The following is a 25,999-nucleotide window of genomic DNA, read 5'->3' on the forward strand; positions in this document are numbered from 1 at the left end:
CATTGCTCCTCATATTTATACATACACCCGCTACCATGACCTTTCCTCAGTCTGGCCTAATAAATTCCTCCCTGACAGAAGCTGCTGTAGATACAGATACAGACTAAACAACCTGGTTAAAACATGCCTCCCTAAAACGGTCCGTCTGGTTCCCCTAGTATCTCCACCAAGGAGGAGCCTGGTTATACTAAACAAGCTGGTGAAATCCGTAGACTGGAATCACTGGATGCCTTAACTCTATAGGGGAGTTTCACGTTACAATGTATTATTTTATTTAACCTTTAGTTAACTGTAACCATACAATATATTGGTGTTGGCTGCTCTTGTGTTGTTCCATAAAAGCCTAACACATTATATGATGCCCTGGTTTACAGGAATATTTACTGGAATAGTTACAGGAATAGTTACAGGAATAGGTGTTGTCGTAAGGGTATGTTCATGCTTTGCAGGCTTATTAGTCACTCATTGTCTATGCACAGAAGTAAAATAGGACATTATAACACGTGATAATCTATACCTTAGGAGGTTGGTGGCCCCTTAATTGGGGAGAATGGGCTCGTAGTAATGACTGGAATTAGTGGAATGGTATCAAATACATCAAACACATGGTCTCCAGGTGATTGATGCCATTCCATTTGCTCCGTTCCGGCCATTATTATGATCCGTTCTGCCCTCAGCAGCCTCATTTGATCTGTACGATTAATAATCATGTCTGTTATGTCTCTGTCCTCTGGTATCGCCATGTACAATGGCAAGGCCTTTCTTCTTGAAAAGGGACTTTCTGAAAAAAGTCACTAAAGTCATTGATTCTACAAAAAGGGTGAGGACGTTGCCTCGTTAAAACATTGCAGAGATCCTTTCCATAAAATAACTGAATACAAGCCCGACAAGCATGCATTTATGGGAGGAGCTGTCTGTAATTATAGAATTATAGAACGTGAATGTGGCTAGACTTGAATAGTTGATTCAGTAGTCTATTACTGCAGTACTGTAGGCCTTAACATTCCCACCCATTTTCATTACATCCACATGAGGGCAGTATACACACACTCCTGATCACATAATGACACTCAATCTAGCTGACACAAGTCACTTAGAAATTCTCCACATGACGGTTTCTTGTCATTGTTGGTAGCTGGCCATGCAGAATGACAACTCAAGGACTTCTGCCCCATTGAAGAGTACAGATCGTATTTGTGATGATGTCAGCTAAGCCATCTATAATCATTGAAAAGTTTAAAGTAGTCGTTTTTGGAAGATGTATAGGTAAATGGATCAAATGTTCCTTTTGTTATCGCTGTGATATCCACAGGTATAAATTGCTTCGTTTTGTTTTGCTTTGTTGAAATTAGTCTGGAAGACACGTTTCCAATGTTTCATACAAACATAGGCCTGTATTAAATGTTTAGTACAGTTGGTTGTGATTATTGAATGCCCTGCATAACTTTGATGGAATAAGGCACTGCTGCTTTCCATTCCAGTATCACAATCATGGTTCAATATTTACATGGGCTTTAGTGTATCATCAGCAGAATAACAGTATCTGGTGTACTGTAGGCTACTGCTATGTAAATCGCGCAGCGTATCCCTCTGCTTGTATAAAGGTTAAACAGCTACTTTTTTTTACAAGTTGTAGAATTTGGTGTAATAATCCAATTACAACGACTGCTTGCCAAGTTGTGAAGCGTAGTTGAATATCCAAACTGCATGATATATTTTATGTAGGATGTTGACGTAATTAAATCATCAAACAGACTACAGGCTGCTAGGTAGACTACATTAAAAAAGTTGAAATCATTTAAATTTGGTGAAAAGTTTTTGTTATTCTAAACCTTTCTAAAATAAAATGATCATTAAACACAAAACAGTGTACATTTGTAAAGGGTAGTTGAGAGTAAAAGGCAGCGATGATAAAGTCTCGACGAATTTGGTCAACCCCCCTGCTCCTCACCAAATGGTGCGGTCCAGCCAGGACTTTGTAACGGGACGACAGAACAACATTTAGATGAAGTTAGCTGGATGAGAGAGGGGAGAGAGGAGAGTGGAACAGGGGTACACACTGAACAGATGACAGAGAGAGACCATAGGCGAAACGAATGTGCATGACAACTTTAGGCTATAAATTCCTGTAAACATTAGAAAATATATCCCTAAATTAATATTGGAGACATTTATTAGAAGCCGAAGTCCACATGTGTTGTGAAAGATGAGGCTCTTTTGCTGTGCAATTGTGCTGCTATGGGCATCCTCCGCGGAGTGCCAGCAAAGAGGTGAGCTGGAAATAATCTCTTTCCTATTGACTGCATTTTCACTCATTCAGCACGAGGTCTCACTGCGTCCGAGGCAAAGCATTTTTTATTCTAAAAGCAATGTATGGGATATGCACTTTAAATTTATGTAGAGCATAAGTGGAAGATTAGGAATAGTAGATGTATCTTTGTTGATAGAACGCATTTTGAGTAATTACTATTTACTGTTTTTTACATTTGCCAGATTAAAACAGAAATAGGCTAATATGTATTTCATAAATTGAGTGAAAGGTAATGTGTGTTGGTGTTGAAATTGCAGACAATAATTCAGCCATTAGTTTACAATTACAAACAGGAGCATTCTATGTCATTACAAAGTATTCTAACCATTTTTAATACAACCAGTTGCATCACCAGGAGACTAATATCACCGGCCAATCTACATGATAGTTACTTTGTTAAACCGTTAGTTCTCACCTTGAGAGAAATTCCGGGCCATTGTCATTGAAATGGTTTACAATTGCTGACGCCTCTCTCTCCAAAGCACAGTCACGCTAACATACTAGGGTTGCCTCAAGGCCCAATTCAATTCCTCTAATTGCAACAACAATCATCAGTAGAAAATGTTTGAGGTGCAGATTTTAGGCTTCAAATAGACCAGCTTTCATTACATTCCCTTATGGTTTGGCTTATTTTTTAATTTTTTTACATTACATTGGAATCATGATCAGATGTTGATGTGCTGTGTAACTTGTCCCCCCCCCCCATTCAATTCAATACATTTAAGAAACACTTTTAATTGAATTGATATTCTTGAATACTGAATACACGCTTGCTTGTAGAAGGCTTCTTCTCAAAACTAATTGGAGAAGCTTCTACCTATACTTGTTGGCATAACCATGTTGGGGATCTCCATATCCCACAATTACTTATATTAAATCGTAGGGCTGTCAAACGATACATTTTTTTTAAATCAAGTTAATTGCATGTTTTTCTGTAGTTAACTACTCTATGAATATATATATATATATATATATATATGTATATATATATATTATTTTGTAAATTGTTCAAATTTGACCCTAATTAAATGCCCACACCAGTTTTTCAAGCTAAAAGACGATGGCCAGAGCTTAACCATGGTGTTGCACAACAATGTAGGTCAATCAGTCAAAGTTTTAGTCAAAGTATGATACATTTGGGCTTGAAGTGACAAACCCGAACTGCCCGCTTCGTGCAAATTCGTACCGATGCCTTGTCTTTTCCTATGAAATGAGGTGTAAATGATTTTTATCCTACATTTCATTTTTGGGCTGGGTTTTATTTGAATGGTACCATCCACCAGCATGGCATTGTTGATTAATCAGAAACACCTGCAAAGTTTACCAGTCATTGAGCAACAGATCATCTTTGGCTACAGCAAAGATGGTGGGTACAGTGCATTCGGAAAGTATTTAGACCCCTTTACTTTTTCACATTTTGTTACCTTACAGCCTTATTCTAAAATGGAGTAAATCGTTTTTTCCCCCTTATCAATCTACACACAATACCCCAAAATGACAAAGCAAAAACAGGTTTTTAGATCTTTTTGCAAATGTAAAAAAAAAATGAAAACTGAAATATTACATTTACATAAGTATTCAAAGCCTTTACTCAACACTTGGTTGAAGCACCTTTGGCAACGATTACAGCCTCGAGTCTCGGTATGACTCTACAAGTTTGGCACACCTGTATTTGGGGAGTTTCTCACATTCTTCTCTGCAGATCCTCTCAACCTCTGTCAGGTTGGATGGGGAGTGTCCCTGCACAGCTATTTTCAGGTCTCTCCAGAGATGTTCGATCAGGTTCAAATCCGGGCTCTGGCTGGGCCACTCAAGGACATTCAGAGACTTGTCCCAAAGCCACTCTTGCATTGTCTTGGCTGTGTGCTTAGGGTCATTGTCCTGTTGGAAGGTGAACCTTCGCCCCAGTCTGACGTCCTGAGTGCTCTGGAGCAGGTTTTCATTAAGGATCTCTCTGTACTTCATCTTTCCCTTGATCCTGACTAGTCTCCCAGTCCCAGCCACTGGAAAAACATCCCCACAGCATGATGCTGCCACCACCATGCTTCACCGTAGGGATGGTGCCAGGTTTCCTCCAGACGTGACACTTGGCATTCAAGCCAAAGAGTTCAATTCTGGATTCATCAGACCAGAGAATCTTGTTTCTCATGGTCTGAGAGTCCTTCAGGTGCCTTTTGGCAAACTCCAAGCAGGCTGTTATGTGCCTTTTACTGAGGAGTTACTTCCATCTGGCCACTCTACCATAAAGGCCTGATTGGTGGAGTGCTGCAGAGATGATTGTCCTTCTGGAAGGTTCTCCCATCTCCGCAGAGGACCTCTGAAGCTCTGTAAGAGCGACCATCAGGTTCTTGGTCACCTCCCTGACCAAGTCCCTTCTCCCCCGATTGCTCAGTTTGCCCGGGCGGCCAGCTCTAGGAAGAGTCTTGGTGGTTCCAAACTTCTTCCATTTAAGAATGATGGAGGCCACTGTGTTCTTGGGGACCTTCAATGCTGCAGAAATGTTTTGGTACCCTTCCCCAGATCTGTGCCTCGACACAATCCTGTCTCAGAGCTCTACAGACAATTCCATCAATCTTATGGCTTGGTTTTTACTCTGACATGCACTGTCAACTTTTGGGTCTTATATAGACAGATGTGTGCCTTTCCAAATCATGTCCAGTCAATTGAATTTACCACAGGTAATCAAGGATGATTCAAGGATGATCAATCGAAACAGGATGCACCTGAGCTCAATTTTGAGTCTCATAGCAAAGGGTCAAAATACTTATGTAAGTAAGGTATTTCATTTTTTTTAAATTAGCAAAAAATTCTTAACCTGTTTTTGGTTTGTTGTTATGGGGTATTGCGTGTAGATTGATGAGGAAAAATTATTTAATACATTTTAGAATAAGGCTGTACCATATCAAAATGTGAAAAAAGTCAAGGGGTCTGAATACTGAACGCTTTTGAGCCATGGAGCAAATAGGGGGCGCATACTAAAGCAATTGTACACGAGAGGGCATGCTAAACTACTTTTTTAGCGTTCCTGTGCTGCGGTCATAGGTACGAGGCAGAGTCCCGACACATCTATGTATGCTAGCCAAGCCGGCTGGCCGTTCATTTTATAGGTTAGGTTACCAGAGACGCGACCCAGTTGCTAAGTCTTTTTGTCTTTTTGACCCAGTCGTTCTGTAACGCGGGTCGTATAAAGGGGACCAAGGCGCAGCGTGTAGAGTGCTCATTTTTTTACTTTAATGAAGACACTTAAACAAAACAACAAAACGACAGCCAACAGTTCCGTCAGGTAGACTTGACAAAACGGAAAACAACTACCCACAAAAACCCCGGAAGAAAAACTCCTACTTAAATATGATCTCCAATCAGAGGCAACGAGGACCAGCTTCCTCCAATTGGAGATCAACCCAAAAAACAACAACATAGAAATAGAACACCTAGAACACAGACATCGAAATAGAAAACATAGAAAATCACAAACACCCCGTCACGCCCTGACCTACTCTACTATAGAAAATGACATCTTACTAGGGTCAGGACGTGACACGTTCGTTCTAAATGTTCAAATGCCATGCTGGCTGGCAATGCTTTTATCCCTTGCTTGCTAGTTAGCGAACTTCGGCTAACACAGTCATGTCAATCCCTGCAGCTAGAATAACTGAAAAGTAGCAGCATTTTTTATTTTAAATGATTATACAGATAACAGATAGAACAGGTAGAGGGCAGAACACACACGGATCGCCTACCAAATCAAACCCACCTCAACCCCCCCATGCTCTAACAGAGCCCCACCCCAAAACCAGACTTAAAGCAGGCATGATATACAATGAGTAATATAATCAAATAGTAAAAAAAAAGATATTATAAAACAAAAAGTTTAAAAAAGAGTAAAAATAATGACACAGCTAGCAAAAGTGACCGAGCAAGCAGCTGTCCCTCTCATGATATTAGGCCTAGCCATGTAAATTCAGGTGGGAAAAGGATAGATGACAGATTACTATAGCAACTGATCCAATAATTTTTTTTCTCCAAAAACAGCAAATAAAACCCCCAAAAGTTGAAGAAGAATAAAAAACATAAACGAACAAAACTCTGAAGTCTGTTATGAAAAAGAACCCCCCCTGGTCACCTAATAGAACAAGGTAACCACTAATCCCCATGCGAAGAAATCCACACATAATGTGCTTGTAGTGGGGCACATTAAACCTATCGAGTAGATAGCCCTGCTGAAATAGTGAAAGGATTTAAAACAAATTGCGCATAGTAAATAAATAAGAAATACTTATTTACAATCCAAAATTAGGCTGTTTTAAAAGAAAGTATAAAACATTTGATAAATGACATATTACAGCAATACCACTAAGTTAGCAGCAACGTCTTTAAAGAATTGACATAACTTCATTATAGAACTGTGCTTATCTACCCTGGATATGGGCACCATCGAGAAATAGAAATGAGCAGCTTCATGGTAATAAAATAAAACGTTAAACCAAAAGGAGAATTGACTCACCAGAACTAAAGCACTAACGGTACCTAATAATAACAATATCAACTGATACCACTGGCAACGCTATACACTATCTACAAACCAGAGACTGAGTCTGCAGTGGTAGACACATTCGTCCATTACCCTAATCGCCAAATAGATGAACATTCAGCCATTTGCTTCGTTCAACCTCGGTAGAATGTTCGCCTTTACAAAGGCCATAGCCTTATGGGGGTTATGGGGGTCTTGGAACGTATGTTATACGGAGCCGTGCAGGAAAAGCCACACCATACTGAACGTCGGTCCGTCCACGGAGCAGACTCTTGATATCGTTGAAAGTGACACGTGCACAAGCAACGCTGTGGACATAATCTGGGAAGATAGAGATGGGTGCTCCGTTACATTGAAGTGGGCCAAATTCTCTGGCACGCCAAAGAACATCAATACAATCCTGATAGTAGTGTAGGTTAGCCACAATGATGCAAGCTTTTCTGCCAGGCTTTCTTTCTTGAGAGCCTCGATGTGAGCTGTCTACAAGGATGTCTTTATTCAATTTGAAGGCTTCCTTCAATAACTTTGAGACTGATGAAGTAGAACTTGAGCCCGGGTCCTCAGCTACACCCATGATCCTGATATTGGATCTTTGCATATAACCTTGTAAATGTATGCATTTTTCCTTAAGGCTAGCCACATAAGTTTCAAGCTTCTTAACCATGATTTTTAGTGTAGTCATGTCGTCTGAGCATTTTGACAAGCCTTGTTCCGTGTCGGAGACAGTTTTCTTTACTGTTTCCAGTTCACTACGAACCATTGCTGTATGCTTTGCGAGTTCCTTCTTGACTGCTTGTACCTCCAACTTATTAAAACGTAAGTCCTCACTGAGCGCCCCCTTGAGTTCCGACTTGATTATAGATTAAATGTCCACTCTGAGGGCAGCAACAATCTCGGCTTTCAAATCCTCTGTGTTCATTTTTTCGCAGAGCCGAGGGGAGGAGCCGCTGCTCCCACTTGTCTTGGGCCTAAGTGTTTTCTCTTTTGTCAGTGACTCCACTGAACTTAAAGTTTTGCAGGTTATACGCCATTTATGCATTAAAACAAAAATAAAAGTTGAACAGAGTAAAGCACGCCATTCAAAGGCTGTGTTTCCTAGTTCTTTTTGGGTCAAAGAGCAAAATAAGTATTAAATAAATACAATTTCAGCAGGAGCTTGGAAAAACATGACCTACTATGTGGCTTGCTCACTAGCGCCCCACGCATTTCATTTTGTTTGACCTGTTTTTCTATTGACATTTCTATGTGTATATATTTATATCCATAAAACAGAAAACAATATTCCCATTTTTGCGACATAGGCTTACCCGTGCTAAACAGGTTTTCTTAGTATGGCTTAGAACGCATCTCAACCAATCACAATGCTTGTTTTGACCAACCTGTTGTAGAAATATGTTTTTTCACCGTCAAATTATCATAATCCATTTGATAATTTGTCAAGTTTTTTCAGTACTCAAAAAAAAGAAAATTTTATAAATGGTAAAATTGCGTGTGTTATGATTGCATTTTGGAACCCCGCCAACCCTGTTGCCCCAAGATGAATGGTTTTAACCGCGTTCCACTGCTTTGATTGGTGCAGCTAGAAATCACAAGTGTCTACCCTATAATGAATAAGCACCCGCGAAAGACGATTCCACAAACTTGTTTATCTATTTTGTGCTGTTGTTACATCAAGTATTGATGTTTCGTGTCCGATGTGCTCATGATGCATCATGAGCAAAGTCATTGTAGCCTATCATTGCACTTCCCCTAGCTGTGAGAACCATGGCATCATGAGCCTACCAAAGGTTGCACCGTGTTCATTACAATGTAGAAAACGCGTGTCTAGTCAGGCTATTCATATTACCAGAGCTTCATCTTATTCTTTTTATTTCTATGGCGGATTTGCGGCCACAATTTTGGAAGATACCAACCCTTTGGCGATTACAATAGATGGCAAATTTAAAGATAATGGTTTCGCCAATCAATTTTTGCCACAGTTTTCCCTACATGCTTATGGCAAATCCAGCTCCAGAACCAGCCATAGCCTAGCTGGCTAATCTTTTGAATAAGGTGAAGCAACAGATAATGTTAGTTAGCTAGATAAGGTTAGCATGCTTGTTAGCTACACTGATAGCTCCCTACTTGTTATTTCTCCACTCCACGTGGAAATCACCCACAACGATGGCAATGTACTCCTAATTATCCCATTTTCCAAAATGATGCATCGAGAAGATTGAAAGACTACTAGTTTTTCATTAAACTGCCTTTTTCGTCCTCATGCGAGAAATCAGAAGCCACAGCAGCCATTTTGGAAATGCAACCTTATTGGCTGACTATCCTTTGTTGTTCAACACGACGTCACGTGCATTCTAAAATGTATTTCAATCTTCTTGATGTATCATTTTGGAGGATGCAATAATTAGGAGTACAGCGCCATCGGCCATCCCTGGATTGAAGTACATTTTCCGAGCCAAATCTAATTCCAGCACCGCGCTTTCCTGATCATGGCAGCCAGGCATTCTGAACTTACAGGGAATATGTATTTACAGAGACGTAAGATCGGTATCTTAAGGCTAGCTTTACTGCAGCTGCTAGCCGCAGAGACCGAGAGCGCCAAGTGCATTGTGTGTTGCACTCAAAAGTGAGCTGTGTTACATAAAGGCATGGACACACCGGTAGTGTTTGCCGGCCGTGACGAGTACTTAGCACCTTTGAACAGAGTGCTGTCCATAATTTGGAAACCGACTATAGAATCCAGAGAAAATCTCAGCAGTTAGATGTCCACCAGCGGGTGGTCCCTAAAACACACCACACTGAATGAACGGCAGATGAACAGCAAATCAACATTCGGTGCGGTGTGTTCCCTAACACTTTTCCCTCAGGGAAATGATCAACCTCGTAGGCTGAAACTACTGTCTTTACTGCTGCTGATCTAACTACTGGGACTGCTTGGTCTGATCTGCTAAATTCTTTGAAGTAAAGAAGGCTTATAAATGTAATCACAAGTCACCCTCTCATCTCAATTTTCCAGGCTTCAGTATTTGAAATAAATGGCTTACTCTATAGGCAGATGCAATAGTGGAATTGCACATGTTTCTTTTGAGTCTGATAGCCTATGCGTTAAGTTGTGTCAATACCAGAAATGTGAGCTTCTACAGCTTCTACTGCTGGATCTAGACACACCTGGCTCAATATTAGGATGAGGTTGAAGGAGTAAAAGTAAATGTTTTAAAATAAGACATGTAGGCTTTGGTTAAAGTCAAAATCCCACAGTGGTGCGGTGCTATAAGTGAAAATTCATCTTTCTCTCAGGTGCAGGGTGAAATGCTAAATGGACCCCCTCACACTGCTTTCTACCAAAATGTTTTACGTGAAAGTGGTGTTAACTTTGTTACCTGACAATACACTGTAAAAGTCAGACACAATACCAAAACGTGACAATCCTCTCCAATCTTTTTCTTAATTTGTATATTAGACTAATATTTAGAGGTAATAATAACTAGAATAACATCAATGAAATGCTACTGATAATAATGAAGTGTAATGGAAATAGTGAAGTTGCAGAGAACCCCCCCCCCCCCCTCCGGCTCGGTGACCGTGTACATTGGCCATGCCAATTACCATAACCTCAAATTCCTTCTTTTTTTTCTTCTCAAAGTTGCCAAAAGTGTGAGTCAATGAAACCAGATCATAGTCACTGTGTCGGGTTTTCGAGACTATTGACTGTGAGGGGGAGGTTTACTCAAAATATTACGAGCAACAAATTTCCAAATAAACTCCCTGTCTTAAGATTTGTATTTTTTACTAAAATATATTATTTACTCATATGTTCCACACAGAGAATGCATTGATCAGTTGAAATATTTGTACTGTTTAATCAATTCACCATCACTATTTACACAACATTCTTTACTAAGCCGAGTGCCCTGAGCGTTGAGTAACGCTACCTAAACTGCTGAACTGGTAGCTGGCTAACATCTTCAGCCACGGACAGCATTTTTACCTTATCAACCCAGATGCTATCTACCAGTGAACTGTTGAAATGTTAGTCTTTTGTGTTCAGTGACAGTGGCATTCCAAAGATGGCAGCCGCTCAGCAGAAGCCGCTCCTGGGTAAGGCTGATGAGATGACCTCTGACCATTAGGGGCCTGCTCAGATCTAGGCCAGTCAATCACGGGACCTTGTTGTCCAAACATTGACCAGGCCTCACTGACTGACTGATGTCCCTTTCACACTAATGAGCTGAGCTGTATAATCATTTGAGGGGTGCTTATATTTGTCCTTTAATGGATTTTTTTTGGGGGGGGATATCCCAACTCCCCATGATACACCCGCAGGGAGTGGGGTCACAGCCAGGGAAGACATTGTACAGCGCCCCTGGAGCAATTAGGGTTAAGTGCCTTGCTCAAGGTTAGAGCGACAGATTTGTTCACCTTGTCGCCTCCAGAATTCAAACCAACAACCTTTGGTTACTGGCCTAATGCTCTAACCTCGAGGCTACCTGCCGCCCCACTGTACCCACTGACCTGGTTATGCATCCACCGTAGTTGCTACAACTGTGGGGATATCGCCATTTAGTTCACATCATCTCAAGCAGTTTAATCCAAAAAGCTGTGTAATGTATGATGTCAGATAAGCTGATGAAGATAATTATGGGGCTAATATTGCAGTTAACACTAATACATCAGGATATTAAAGCCCATGATTAAATAAAAAATGACAAGTTGGACAAGGATGCTAGTTTGGCTTTGATTTCATTTTCCGCCACATGCAAGCGTTCACCATGGAGCCCAGATTTGGTCTGCAGATGCAGACAGATGATTAAAGCATCCCCAGTGCCAGGTAATAGACTTAAGAAGCCTGAAATGACCACAAATCACCACATCCATGGGTGACATCAGTGTCTGACTATGTGTCAGTCAGCCAGTAGTAGCGCTGATTAGCCGTGTGCTGTTACATCACGTCTAAGTGGTGATTTATTGATGAAATACCAGGACCTGACTGATGGTCCCTGTCCACAACCAGTTGTTGTGTCAATAACATCCCCCCGGGCTGTCATTGTGTCACTTACCTTCCCACAGTTATCTGCAGCTGGTTAGATCATGTCAAAGCTAGGTACTCCGGGATTGAGACTACCATGAGCCAAAATATGAAAGATTGTGTTTCACTTTCACAGGATCAAATCCATTGTGATTTGAGATTTGGCTCTGATGATTAAAATCAATTACCGCAAGTGATTTTTAAACAAAGAAAACATTGTGAGTTTGGTGGTCAGAGAACATGGTTTAGGTTTCTTTCATGACAAACCATAACCTATAGCAGGATGGTTTCTAAGATTGAATAAAATATTTTTTAATGCAAACTGTTAAAAACATTATAACAAGCTAATAAATAGTCGGCATGAACAGAATAATAGCTTTCCAATCCACTCTCCCTGCGTTTCCCCTTTACAGCCCACAGAGCACAGGGGTCAAGCCTCTCTGTCAATGAGAAATCAGCAGCCATCGAACGGCAGACAGACATGCAAACAGATGGACAGACAGTCAGTCAGTCAGTCAGTCATTTCACACTGTCTTGCTGAACCGTACTGTACTGTCTCGTTACCGATCAGTGGGTCTGACTCCGAGACAGTCTACCCCTCGTCTGGTCAGATGTCTCAGTGCTGCTATGTCGTTAGGCTAACAACTCCAGTTTCCCGAAGGGCCTCTGAAGGCCCAATGAAGGCCTCACCATTACTGTTCTCATCACTGTTCTCAGGAATGCTTTGGGACCATTCAATTCAATAGGATGAAGTCGTAGGCCAAGCTCACAATGCCCACCTTCTCCTGGGAAGCGTACATATGTTTTAGATCTTAGAGAGGAGATGTATTGATGTCTTTGATATGCCAGTAAAGATCCCTTGTCAGAAAGGTCTAATTGTGTCTGGAATGAAGTTCTGCTCATGCACAGCTTGTTTATTAACTATTAATAAACAGTGTAAGCATAATTTGTTATGCATTAGTAAACATGCATAAAGTAGTTATTAATCATGACCAACAGGCCTTTAAAGTTTATACTTCAGGTAAAAAAAAAGAACAAAATGATAAGCATCTTATAAACAGACCTTGGAAACGTGCAGATTTTCTGACTTCTTCAGTTTAAAATCTGTTACCATAAGCCTCCTGATATCTCTGTAAGGAGACAGTGGTGGAGAGATGCTTTGGGACAAAAAGCCTTGTAGCCCAGAGGGTCTAAGGGTGGTTATCACAGAGCAGCCCACAGCTGCCCACAACAGCACCACAGCTGCCCACAACAGCACCCATCAATTCTCCATGTAAACACGTGGGCAGAGTGTGGGGGGATGGGGGTGTGTTTGGTAGGGGGGGTGCTCCTCAAAGATATGCCCTGCAGACAGAACATAGAGGAAAAATTATGAGAATGGGTCTGAATTGGTGGTGGGAGATAAGGAGGGGTTGAAAGGGAGCGATTCAACTCCTCTTTTGTGGGGGTGGTGTGTGTGTGTGTGTGTGTGTGTGTGTGTGTGTGTGTGTGTGTGTAAACAGGACATGTACTGTGTGTGTAGATGTGATGGTCTTAAACCCCTACTGGGTCTCCCCCAGGTCTCTTCCCTGCCATCTTCAACCTGGCCAGTAATGCAGAGATCACCACCAACGCCACCTGTGGAGAACCTGAGCCAGAGATGTACTGTAAACTGGTGGAACACGTACCAGGACGACGCATCCGCAACTCCCAGTGTCGAACCTGTAATGCCCAGAGTCAAAACCCCAAAGGTACTGGAGTTAGGAGCCTCTGGGCGTAGGGAGAAGGCGGAGAAGGGAAGGGGAGCAGTGTCTTGGGGTTTAACTCTGTTATGGCTGCTGGCTCGTGCTTCAGACAGTTTGACTTTCCACTGTCCCACTATCTTTGAGTTATAGTGTCTGTCTGAAATACTGTACTCCTTGTGTGGATTCCAGGCATTCATTTTATTGCTTTCTCTTGATTTTATGCAGAGCAACATCCAATCACCAACGCCATTGACGGCACCAACGGGTGGTGGCAAAGCCCCAGCATTAAAAATGGCAGACAGTTCCACTGGGTGACCCTCACACTAGATTTACACCAGGTAGGAACCTCCAGGACTGCAATGTCACTGGTTTGAAAACTGCTTTCTTTAGCTACGGGCTGTGAACACACACACACACACACACACACACACATACATACATACACACATACACACACATACACATACACACATACAGTCACATGATTCCCAGATAATGGTTAGTTAGTGTGTCTGTGGTCTGTACACTTAGAAAAAAGGAGCTACCTAGAACCTAAAACAGTTCTTCAGCTGTTCCCATAGGGGAACCCTTTGAAGAACCCTTTTTGGTTCCAGGTAGAACTATTTTGGTTTCATGTAGAACCCTCTGTGGAAAGGGTTTTACATGGAACCCAAAAGAGTTCCACCTGGAACCAAAAAGGGTTCTACCTAGGTTCTCCTATGGGGACATCCAAAGAACCCTTTCAGAACCCTTTTTTCTAAGAGTGTAGTTCAGCAATCAGGAAACTCACCCTTGAACCCCAATGTGAGACCATACCTCCACTCTCACTCACTGTCTCTTCAACACTCCACTATGGCCTTTACACAGTTATAGGCAGTGGAGGTTACTGATGGGAGGATGGCTCATAATAATGTCTGGAAACCACATGGTTGATACCATTCCATATGCTCCATTCCAGCCATTATGATGAGCCATCCTCTCCTCAGCATCCTCCACTGGTCACAGGCCACTGCTAGACCACTACTGCAATGGAGGTCCTATTTATTGCCTGGATGGCCTGTCTCTCCCTCCGTCTCTTTTTATTGCCTCTTCTTTCTCACACTCTCTTGCTCCACTCTTTCCGTCTCACTCACTGTCTTCTGCAGTATCTCTCTATCTCTGTCTCTTTCGCACTCTGTCTGTCTCCCTCCCTCCTTCACCCTGGGGGGTTGACTGAGCTGAGCCAGCTACTTTTGAAATCTTTTTTCAACAGGCACTCAAAACAAGACACTCTTTCATTGAACCACACACACACACACACACACACACACATGTTATGTTCTTCTATCTTCTTGGGGACCTAAAATGTATTTCCATTCAGAATCCTATTTTACATAACTCCTAACCCTAAACCTAACCCTAACCTTAACCTGTAACCCTAAACCAAACTCCTAACCATAAATCTTACCACTAACCACTTACCCTTACCCTAACTCTAATTGTAACCTAGCCCTCAACCTAACCCCAAGCTTAAAATAGCCTTTGTCCTCATGGGGACATGGGAAATGTCCCCACGAGGGAGAATTTCCCTTGTTTTAGGTCCTCACAAGTATAGAAGAACCAACACACACACAAACTGGGGATTAGAATGAACTGCAGTCACACAGTATATCTCTGGGGATTAAACTGAACTGCAGTCACACAGTATATCTCTGGGGATTAAACTGAACTGCAGTCACACAGTATATCTCTGGGGATTAAACTGAACTACAGTCACACAGTATATCTCTGGGGATTAAACTGAACTGCAGTCAGACAGTATATCTCTGGGGATTAGACTGAACTGCAGTCACACAGTGTATCTCTGGGGATTAAGCTGAACTGCAGTCACACAGTATATCTCTGGGGATTAGACTGAACTGCAGTCACACAGTGTATCTCTGGGGATTAAATTGAACTGCAGTCACACAGTGTATCTCTGGTGATTAGACTGAACTGCAGTCACACAGTATATCTCTGGGGATTAGACTGAACTGCAGTCACACAGTGTATCTCTGGGGATTAAATTGAACTGCAGTCACACAGTGTATCTCTGGGGATTAGACTGAACTGCAGTCACACAGTATATCTCTGGGGATTAGACTGAACTGCAGTCACACAGTATATATCTGGGGAATAGACTGAACTGCAGTCACACAGTATATCTCTGGGGATTAGACTGAACTGCAGTCACACAGTATATCTCTGGGGATTAGACTGAACTGCAGTCACACAGTATATCTCTGGGGATTAGACTGAACTGCAGTCAGACAGTATATCTCTGGGGATTAAACTGAACTGCAGTCAGACAGTATATCTCTGGGGATTAGACTGAACTGCAGTCACACAGTGTATCTCTGGGGATTAGACTGAACTGCAGTCACACAGTGTATCTCTGGGGATTAAACTGAACTGCAGTCACACAGTGTATCTCTGGGGATTAAACTGAACTGCAGTCACACAGTATATCTCTGGGGATTAGACTGAACTGCAGTCACACAGTGTATCTCTGGGGATTAAATTGAACTGCAGTCACACAGTGTATCTCTGGGGATTAGAATGAACTGCAGTCACACAGTATATCTCTGGGGATTAAACTGAACTGCAGTCAGACAGTATATCTCTGGGGATTAAACTGAACTGCAGTCAGACAGTATATCTCTGGGGAATAGACTGAACTGCAGTCACACAGTATATCTCTGGGGATTAGACTGAACTGCAGTCACACAATATATATCTGGGGATTAGACTGAACTGTAGTCACACAGTATATCTCTGGGGATTAGAATGAACTGTAGTCACACAGTGTATATCTGGGTATTAGACAGAACTGCAGTCACACAGTATATCTCTGGGTATTAGACAGAACTGCAGTCACACAGTGTATATCTGGGTATTAGACAGAACTGCAGTCACACAGTGTTTCTCTAGGGATTAAACTGAACTGCAGTCACACAGTATATATCTGGGGATTAGAATGAACTGCAGTCACACAGTATATCTCTGGGTAATAGACTGAACTGCAGTCACACAGTATATCTCTGGGGATTAAACTGAACTGCAGTCACACAGTATATCTCTGGGGATTAAACTGAACTGCAGTCACACAGTATATCTCTGGGGATTAGAATGAACTGCAGTCACACAGTATATCTCTGGGGATTAGAATGAACTGCAGTCACACAGTATATCTCTGGGGATTAGACTGAACTGCAGTCACACAATATATCTATGGGGATTAGAATGAACTGCAGTCACACAGTATATCTCTGGGGATTAGACTGAACTGCAGTCACACAGTATATCTGGGGATTAGACTGAACTGCAGTCACACAGTATATCTGGGGATTAGACTGAACTGCAGTCACACATTATATCTCTGGGGATTAGACTGAACTGCAGTCACACAGTGTATCTCTGGGGATTAAATTGAACTGCAGTCACACAGTATATCCCTGGGGATTAGACTGAACTGCAGTCACACAGTATATCCATGGAGATTAAACTGAACTGCAGTCACACAGTATATCTCTGGGGATTAAACTGAACTGCAGTCACACAGTGTATCTCTGGGGATTAGACTGAACTGCAGTCACACAGTATATCTCTGGGGATTAGACTGATCTGCAGTCACACAGTATATCTCTGGGGATTAGACTGAACTGCAGTCACACAGTATATCTCTGGGGATTAGACTGAACTGCAGTCACACAGTATATCTCTGGGGATTAGACTGAACTCCAGTCACACAGTATATCTCTGGGGAATAGACTGAACTGCAGTCACACAGTACAGTGCCTTCAGGAAGGATGTATTCCACATTTTGTTGTGTTACAGCCTGAATTCAAAATGGATGAAATAGATGTTTTACTTTACCCATCTACACACAATACCACATAATGACGAAGATGAGAACATGTTTTTAGAAATGTTTTCAAATTTATTGAAAATGAAATACAGAAATATCTTATTTGCATAAGTATTCACACCCCTGGGTCAATACTTTGTAGAAGCTTCTTTGACAGCGATTACAGCTGAGAGTCTTTCTGGTTAAGTCTCTAATAGCTTTCCACACCTGGATTGCGTAAAATTCTCCAAGCTCTGTCAAATTCTTTCTTGATCATTTCTAGGCAACCATTTTTAGGTCTTGACATACAGTTTTGACAAAATCTACTTGAAAATGTAACTTGACCAATCAGGAACATTCACTGTATTCTTGCCAAGCAACTCCAGTGTAGATTTGGCCTTGTGTTTTAGGTTATTGTCCTGCTGAAAGGTGAATTCATATCCCAGTGTCTGGTGGAAAGCTGACTTAACCAGGGTTCCTCTAGGATTTTGCCTGTGCTTAGCTCCGTTCCGTTTCTTTTTTATCCTGAAAAACTCTCTAGTCCTTAACGATTACAAGCATACCCATTACACGATGCAGCCAAAATATGGATAGTGGTACTCAGTAATGTGTTGTATTGGATTTGCCCCAAACATAACACTTTGTATTCAGGACAAAAAGTGAATTGCTTTACCACATCTTTTGCAGTATTACTCTAGTGCCTTTGTTGCAAACAGGATGCATGTTTTGGAATATTTCTATTCTCTACAGGCTTCCTTCTTTTGTCAATTAGGTTAGTATTGAGGAGTAACTACAATGTTGTTGATCCATCCTCAGTTTTCTCCTATCACAGCCATTAAACTCTGTAACTGTTTTAAAGTCACCATTGGCCTCATGGTGACATCCCTGAACGGTGTCCTTCCTCTTCGTAACTGAGTTAGGAAGGATGTCTGTATCTTTGTAGTGACTGGGTGTATTGATACACCCTCCAAAGTCTAATTAATAACTTCACCATGCTCAAAGGGATATTCAATGTCTGTTGTTTTTTTTTACGCATCTACCAATAGGTGCCCTTCTTTGTGAGGCATTGGAATACCTCCCTCGTCTTTGTGGTTGAATCTGTGTTTGAAATTCACTCCTCGACTGAGGGACCTTACAGATAATTGTATATGTGTGGTACAGAGATGAGGTAGTCATTCAAAAATCATGTTAAACACAAAAATCATGTTAAACCCTAAAATCATGTTAAACCCTAAAATCATGTCACTTGTTAAGAATAATTTTACTCCTGAACTTATTTAGGCTTGCCATAGCAAATGGGTTAAATACTTATTGACTAAAGACATTTCAGCATAAAAAAAACAACATATATACATAATTCCACTTTGACATTAGGGGGTATTGTGTGTAGGTCAGTGACAAACACATCTCAATTTAATACATTTTAAATTTAGGCTGTAACACAACAAAATGTGTAAAAAGTCAAGGGGTGTGAATACTTTCTGAAGGCACTGTATGTCACTAGGGATTAGACTGAATATCTTTCTTATGCTTAGATATGTCCCCTCCCCACTTCCTCTTGGGAGTTCCGGCAATTTATATTGACCTCAGGAATGCAAAATTGGAACTCATTTGGAGGTAGACATCCAATTAATTATTTTCATGTGAAAACACAATCTTCAAAGTGTGTGTGTGTGTAACTATTCTTGTGGGGACCAGAATTCCCCACAACGATAGTAAACTAACACAAATTTTACCAACTGGGGACATTTTGTTAGTCCCACACGGTCAAATGCTATTTCTAGGGGGTTTAGGGTTAAGGTTAGAATTAGTGTTAGGTTTAGAATTAGGTTTAGGGTTAGAGTTAGGGTTAGGAGCTAGGGTTAGTTTTCGGATTATGGTTAGGAGCTTGGGTTAGGTTTAGAGTTAAGATAAGGTTTTTGGATTAGTGTTAGGGTTAAGGTTAGGGTTACGGTAAGAGTACGGGCTAGGTTTAGGGTTAGGGGTTAGGGAAAATAGGATTTTGAATGGGACTGAATTGTGTGTCCCCACAAGGTTAGCTGTACAAGACTGTGTGTGTGTGCTGCCTCTCGCCTACCTTTCAACGCTCTGTCAGTCTTGATTACACTTCATCCTCCCTCTAGACTTAGCTGATTTTTGCTAAGGGAAAATGTGTGAAGACACATGCAGAAACGGGAAAATCAAAGGTTGGGAAAAATCGAGATTACAGACTGATGTTTCATTAACATTCCCAGTGGGTTATTCCAAGACCTGTGTGATAACTTTAATAAGTATATGTTCTATCGTTGCTACCCAAGAGAGTTGTCAAGACTTAACACTGAGGTGTTGTAGCAGTGAGTGATGGAAATGTATCAGGTGCTGAATACACAGTATGCGACAAATTATTCAAGATGTTACATTATACATGATCATACAACAATAATCAATTACATTTATTTATAAAGCCCTTTTTACATCAGCCGATGTCACAAAGTGCTGTACAGAAACCCAGCCTAAAACCCCAGACAGCAAGCAATGCAGATGTAGAAGCACGGTGGCTAGGAAAAACTCCCTAGAAGGCCAGAACCTAGGAAGAAACCTAGAAAGGAACCAGGCTATGAGGGGTGGCCAGTCCTCTTCTGGCTGTGCCGGGTGGAGATTATAACAGAACATGGCCAAGATGTTCAAACGTTCATAGATAACCTGAAGGGTCAGATAATAATAATCACAGTGGTTGTAGAGGTCAGGTCAGGGTTCCATAGCAGCAGCATAACCAGGTGGACAGGGAGTCATCAGGCATGGTCCTGAGGCATGGTCCTAGGGCTCAGGTCCTCCGAGAGAAGAGAGAGAGAGAGAGAGAGAGAGAGAGAGAAAGAATTAGAGGGAGCATACTTAAATTCACATAGGACACCGGATGAGACAGGAGAAATACTCCAGATATAACAGACTGACCCTAGCCCCCAATACACAAACTATTGCAGCGTAAATACTGGAGGCTGAGACAGGAGGGGTCAGGAGACACTGTGGCCCCATCCGACGATACCCCCGGACAGGGCCAAACAGGCAGGATATAACCACACCCACTTTGCCAAAACACAGCCCCCACACCACTAGAGGGATATCTTCAATCACCAACCTACTACCCTGAGACAAGGCCGAGTATAGCCCACGAAGATCTCCCCCATGGCACGAACCCGAAGGGGGCACCAACCCGGACAGGAAGATCACATCAGTGACTCAACCCAATAATGCAATATTCTCACACTAGATCAAACAAACATTTTTATTAAGTGATTAAAAGAAAACAAAGTGTGTCATGTCAATAAATGTACATTATTAATACCAGATAAAGAACAATATAATAAACCAAGCCAAAATTACTGAGACTTCTCAAAACCAGAGCAGTTGACTTAAAATGGTTTCAAGAGCAAAGAGAGACACATCTACATGGAAAGATTAGCTTCTCAATGGGAGGTTTGTCTGACTGACTTCGTATGTCTCTAAAAACTTCTGATTTCCCATGAGCTAGTGCTAGCCTAGCATCCTCTCCTCTGACATCATTGATACGGTGCTTGGCCTTGGAAAGGAGCGCAGATACTTTGTGTCGCAAACTAACTGCTACATCTCAATACCAACGTCTTCACGTGGGAGAACACTGATTCTCACAACAGTTACATGAATGCAACTGGTGCACTAAGAAATATAAAATTGGCGTTATACTGCATCTAGGGTATATCTTTATTTAAAACGGATGGCTTTGATTTCTGACGGTTCGAAAGAGGGTTTCACATTAGTTTACAGAGCCACAATGTACTGAACATAAATAAAATATAATAAAAGATCCCAGAAATGTTCCATACGCATATAAAGCTTATTTCTCTGAAATGTGTTTACATCCCTGTTAGTGAGCATTTCTCTGTTAGTGAGCAAGATAATCCATCCGTCTGACAGGTGTGGCATATCAAGAAGCTGATTAAACAGCATGATCATTACACAGGTGCTCCTTATGCTGGGGACACCAAAAGGCCACTCTAAAATGGGCAGTTATATCACACAACACAATGCCACAGATGTCTAAAGTTTTGAGGGAGAGTGCAATTGGCATGCTGACTGCAGGAATGTCCACCAGAGCTGTTGCAAGAGATTTGAATGTTCATCACTCTACCATAAGCCGCCTTTAGAGAATGTGACAGTACTTCCACCCGTTCTCACAACCGCAGACCAAGCCAGCCCAGGACCTCCACTTGCAGCTTCTTCACATGCGGGATTGTCTGAGACCAGCCACCCGGATAGCTGATGAAACTGAAGAGTATTTTTGTCTTTAATAAAGCCCTTTTGTGGAAAAAACGAATTCTGATTGGCTGGGCCTGACTCCCAAGTGGGTTGGTCTACGGCTGCGCCCCTGCCCAGTGATGTGAAATCCATAGAAAAGGGCCTAATGAATTGTTGAAATTTTTTTCAATTGACTGTATCTCAGTAAAATCGTTGAAATGGTTGCATGTTGAGTTTATATTTTTGTTCATTGTATATATACTATTAAGACACCTTGACTTTTTGCACATTTTGTTACGTTACAGTCTTATTCTAAAATTGATTTCATTAAAAAAATCCTGATCAATCTACACACAATACCCAATAATGACAAAGCGAAAACAGGTATTTTGACATTTTTGCAAATTTATTAAAAATGGAAATACCTTATTTACATAAGTATTTCGACCCTTTAGCTATGAGCTTAGGTGGATCTTGTTTCCATTGATCGTCCTTGAGATGTTTCTACAACTTGATTGGAGTCCACCTGTGGTAAATTCAATTGATTGGATATGATTTGGAAAGGCACACACCTGTCTATATAAGGTCCCACAGTTGACAGTGCATGTCAGAGCAAACACCAAGGTCGAAGGAATTCTCCATAGAGTTCCGAGACAGGATGGTGTTGAGGCACAGATCTGGGGAAGGGTACCAAAACATTTCTGCATTATTGGAAGTCCCCAAGAACACAGTGGCCTCCATCATTCTTAAATGGAAGAAGTTTGGAACCACCAAGACTCAGAGTTCCTCTGTGGAGATGGGAGAACCTTCCAGAAGGACAACCATCTCTGCAGCACTCCACCAATCAGGCCTTTATAATAGAGTGGCCAGACGGAAGCCACTCCTCAGTAAAAGGCACCGCTTGGAGTTGGCACCTAAAGGACTCTCAGACCACGAGAAACAAGATTCTCTGGTCTAATGAAACCAAGATTGAACTCTTTGGCCTGAATGCCAAGTGTCATGTCTGGAGCGTGGTGGTGGCAGCATCATGCTGTGGGTAGGTTTTTCAGCAGCAGGGACTAGTCAGGATCAAGGGAAAGATGAACAGAGAAAAGTACAGAAAGATCCTAGATGAAAACCTGCCCCAGAGCGCTCAGGACTTCAGACTGGGCCAAAGGTTCTAATCAAATCAAATGTTATTTGTCACATACACATGGTTAGCAGATGTTAATGTGAGTGTAGCGAAATGCTTGTGCATCTAGTTCTGACAGTGCAGTAATATCTAACAAGTAATCTAACAATTCCCCAACAATTATCAAATACATACAAATCTTAAAGGGTGAATGAGAATATGTACATGTAAGTATATGGATGAGCGATGGCCGAGCAGCATAGGCAAGGTGCAATAGATGGTATAAAATACAGTATATACATGTGATATGAGTAATGTAAGATATGTAAACATTATTAAAGTTGCATTATTTAGAGTGGCATTGCATAAAATGACTAGTAATCCATTTATTAAAGTGGCCAGTGATTGGGTCTCAATGTAGGCAGCAGCCTCTCTGAGTTAGTGATTTCTGTTTAGCAGTCTGATGGCCTTGAGATAGAAGCTGTTTTTCAGTCTCTTGGTCCCAGCTTTGATGCACCTGTAATGACCTCGCCTTCTGGATGATAGCAGGGTGAACAGGCAGTGGCTCGGGTGGTTGTTGTCCTTGTGATGGCGATTGCATCGTCTGTGGACCTGTTGGGGCTGTATGCAAACTGAAGTGGGTCTAGGGTGGCCGGTAAGGTGGAGGTGAAATGATCCTTGCCTAGTCTCTCAATGCACTTCATGATGACAGAAGTGAGTGCTTTGGGGCCGTAGTCATTTAGTTCAGTTATCTTTGCCTTCTTGGGTACAGGAACAATGGTAGCCATCTTGAAGTATGTGGGGACAACAGACTGGGGGGAGTGATTGACTATGTCCGTAAACACACCAGCCATCTGGTCTGCGCATGCTCTGGGGACGCGGCTAGGGATGCCGTCTGGGCCAGCAGCCTTGCCAGGGTTAACATTTTTAAATGTTTTACTCACGTCAGCCACAGAGAAGGAGAGGGAGGGGGCGCAGTCCTTGTTAGCGGGCCGCAACCGTGGCGCTGTATTATCCTCAAAGTGGGCAAAGAAGGTGTTTAGTGACGTCGGTGTCCGTGACGTGGCTTGATTTCTTTTTGTAGCCCATGATTTCTTGATTTCATGCCACATACGTCTCGTGTCTGAGCTGTCCACCTTGTCCCTTTACTGGCATTTCGCTTGTTTGATTGCCTTGCGGAGGGAATAGCTGCACTGTTCATATTCAGACATACAGTTGAAGTCGGAAGTTTATACACACCTTAGCCAAATACATTTAAACTCAGTTTTTCACAATTCCTGACATTTAATCCTAGTAAAAATTCCCTGCTTTAGATCAGTTAGATCACCACTTTATTTTAGGAATGTGAAACGTCAGAATAATAGTAGAGAGAATGATTTATTTCAGCTTTTATTTCTTTCATCACATTCCCAGTGGGTCAGAAGTTTACATAAACTCAATGAGTATTTGGTAGCATTGCCTTTAAATTGTTTAACTTGGGTCAAACGTTTCAGGTAGCCTTCCCCAAGCTTCCCACAATAAGTTGGGTGAATTTTGGCCCATTCCTCCTGACAGAGCTGGTTAACTGAGTCATGTTTGTAGGCCTCCTTGCTCGCACACACTTTTTCAGTTCTGCCCACAAGTTTTCTATGGGATTGAGGTCAGGGCTTTGTGATGGCCACTCCAATACCTTGACTTTGTTGTCCTTAAGCCATTTTGCCACAACTTTGGAAGTATGCTTGGGGTTATTGTCCATTCGGAAGACCCATTTGCGACCAAGCTTTAACTTCCTAACTGATGTCTTGAGATATTGCTTCAATATATCCACATAATTTTCCTACCTCATGATGCCATCTATTTTGTGAAGTGCACCAGTTCCTCCTGCAGCAAAGCACCCCACAACATGATGCTGCCACCCCCGTGCTTCACGGTTGGGATGGTGTTCTTCGGCTTGCAAGCATTCCCCTTTTTCCTCCAAACATAATGATGGTCATTATGGCCAAACAGTTCTATTTTTGTTTCATCAGACCAAAGGACATTTCTCCAAAAAGTGCAATCTTGGTCCCCATGTGCAGTTGCAAACCGTAGTCTGGCTTTTTAATGGCTGTTTTGGAGCAGTGGCTTCTTCCTTGCTGAGCGGCCTTTCAGGTTATGTCGATATAGGACTCGTTTTACTGTGGATATAGATACTTTCGTACCTGTTTCCTCCAGCATCTTCACAAGGTCCTTTGCTGTTGTTCTGGGATTGATTTGCACTTTTCACACCAAAGTACATTCATCTCTAGGAGACAGAACGCGTCTCCTTCCTGAGCGGTATGACGGCTGCGTGGTCCCATGGTGTTTATACTTGCGTACTATTGTTTATACAGATGAACATAGTACAGTGAGGGAAAAAAGTATTTGATCCCCTGCTGATTTTGTACGTTTCCCCACTGACAAAGAAATGATCAGTCTATAATTTTAATGTTAGGTTTATTTGAACAGTGAGAGACAGAATAACAACAAAAAAATCCTGAAAAACGCATGTCAAAAGTGTTATAAATTGATTTGCATTTTAATGAGGGAAATAAGTATTTGACCCCCTCTCAAGCAGAAAGATTTCTGGCTCCCAGGTGTCTTTTATACAGGTAACGAGCTGAGATTAGGAGCACACTCTTAAAGGGAGTGCTCCTAATCTCAGTTTGTTACCTGTATAAAAGACGCCTGTCCACAGAAGCAATCAATCAGATTCCAAACTCTCCACCATGGCCAAGCCCAAATAGCTCTCCAAGGATGTCAGAGACAAGATTGTAGACCTATACAGGGCTGGAATGGGCTACAAGACCATCGCCAAGCAGCTTGGTGAGAAGGTGACAACAGTTGGTGCGATTATTCGCAAATGGAAGAAACACAAAAGAACTGTCAATCTCCCTCGGCCTGGGGCTCCATGCAAGATCTCACCTCGTGGAGTTGCAATGATCATGAGAACGGTGAGGAATCAGCCCAGAACTACACGGGAGGATCTTGTCAATGATCTCATGGCAGCTGGGACCATAGTTACCAAGAAAACAATTGGTTACACACTACGCCGTGAAGGACTGAAATCCTGCAGCGCCCGCTAGGTCCCCCTGCTCAAGAAAGCATATATACATGCCCGTCTGAAGTTTGCCAATGAACATCTGAATGATTCAGAGGACAACTGGGTGAAAATGTTGTGGTCAGATG

General features: G+C 41.9%; 1 protein-coding gene across 3 annotated transcripts in view; it reads left to right on the forward strand.

Moving 5' to 3' along the window:
* Positions 1-1,996: 1,996 nt before the first annotated feature.
* The window catches only part of LOC106579654 (laminin subunit alpha-1), an 85,144-nt gene continuing 61,141 nt past the window's right edge, over positions 1,997-25,999 (forward strand). For 2 of the 3 annotated variants that reach the window (XM_014159776.3, XM_082965991.1), the window contains exons 1-3: positions 1,997-2,270; positions 13,425-13,595; positions 13,815-13,927. In XM_014159776.3, coding sequence (XP_014015251.2) covers positions 2,207-2,270; positions 13,425-13,595; positions 13,815-13,927 — 348 coding nt within the window. In that variant the 5' untranslated portion in view covers positions 1,997-2,206. Of the gene's footprint in view, positions 2,271-9,235; positions 9,466-13,424; positions 13,596-13,814; positions 13,928-25,999 lie in introns of those variants that run through there. The other variant, XM_082965992.1, reaches the window with a different exon arrangement.

This window comes from Salmo salar, chromosome 19, assembly GCF_965601325.2.
Source record: "Salmo salar chromosome 19, fSalSal1, whole genome shotgun sequence".
Taxonomy (NCBI): Eukaryota; Metazoa; Chordata; class Actinopteri; order Salmoniformes; family Salmonidae; genus Salmo; species Salmo salar.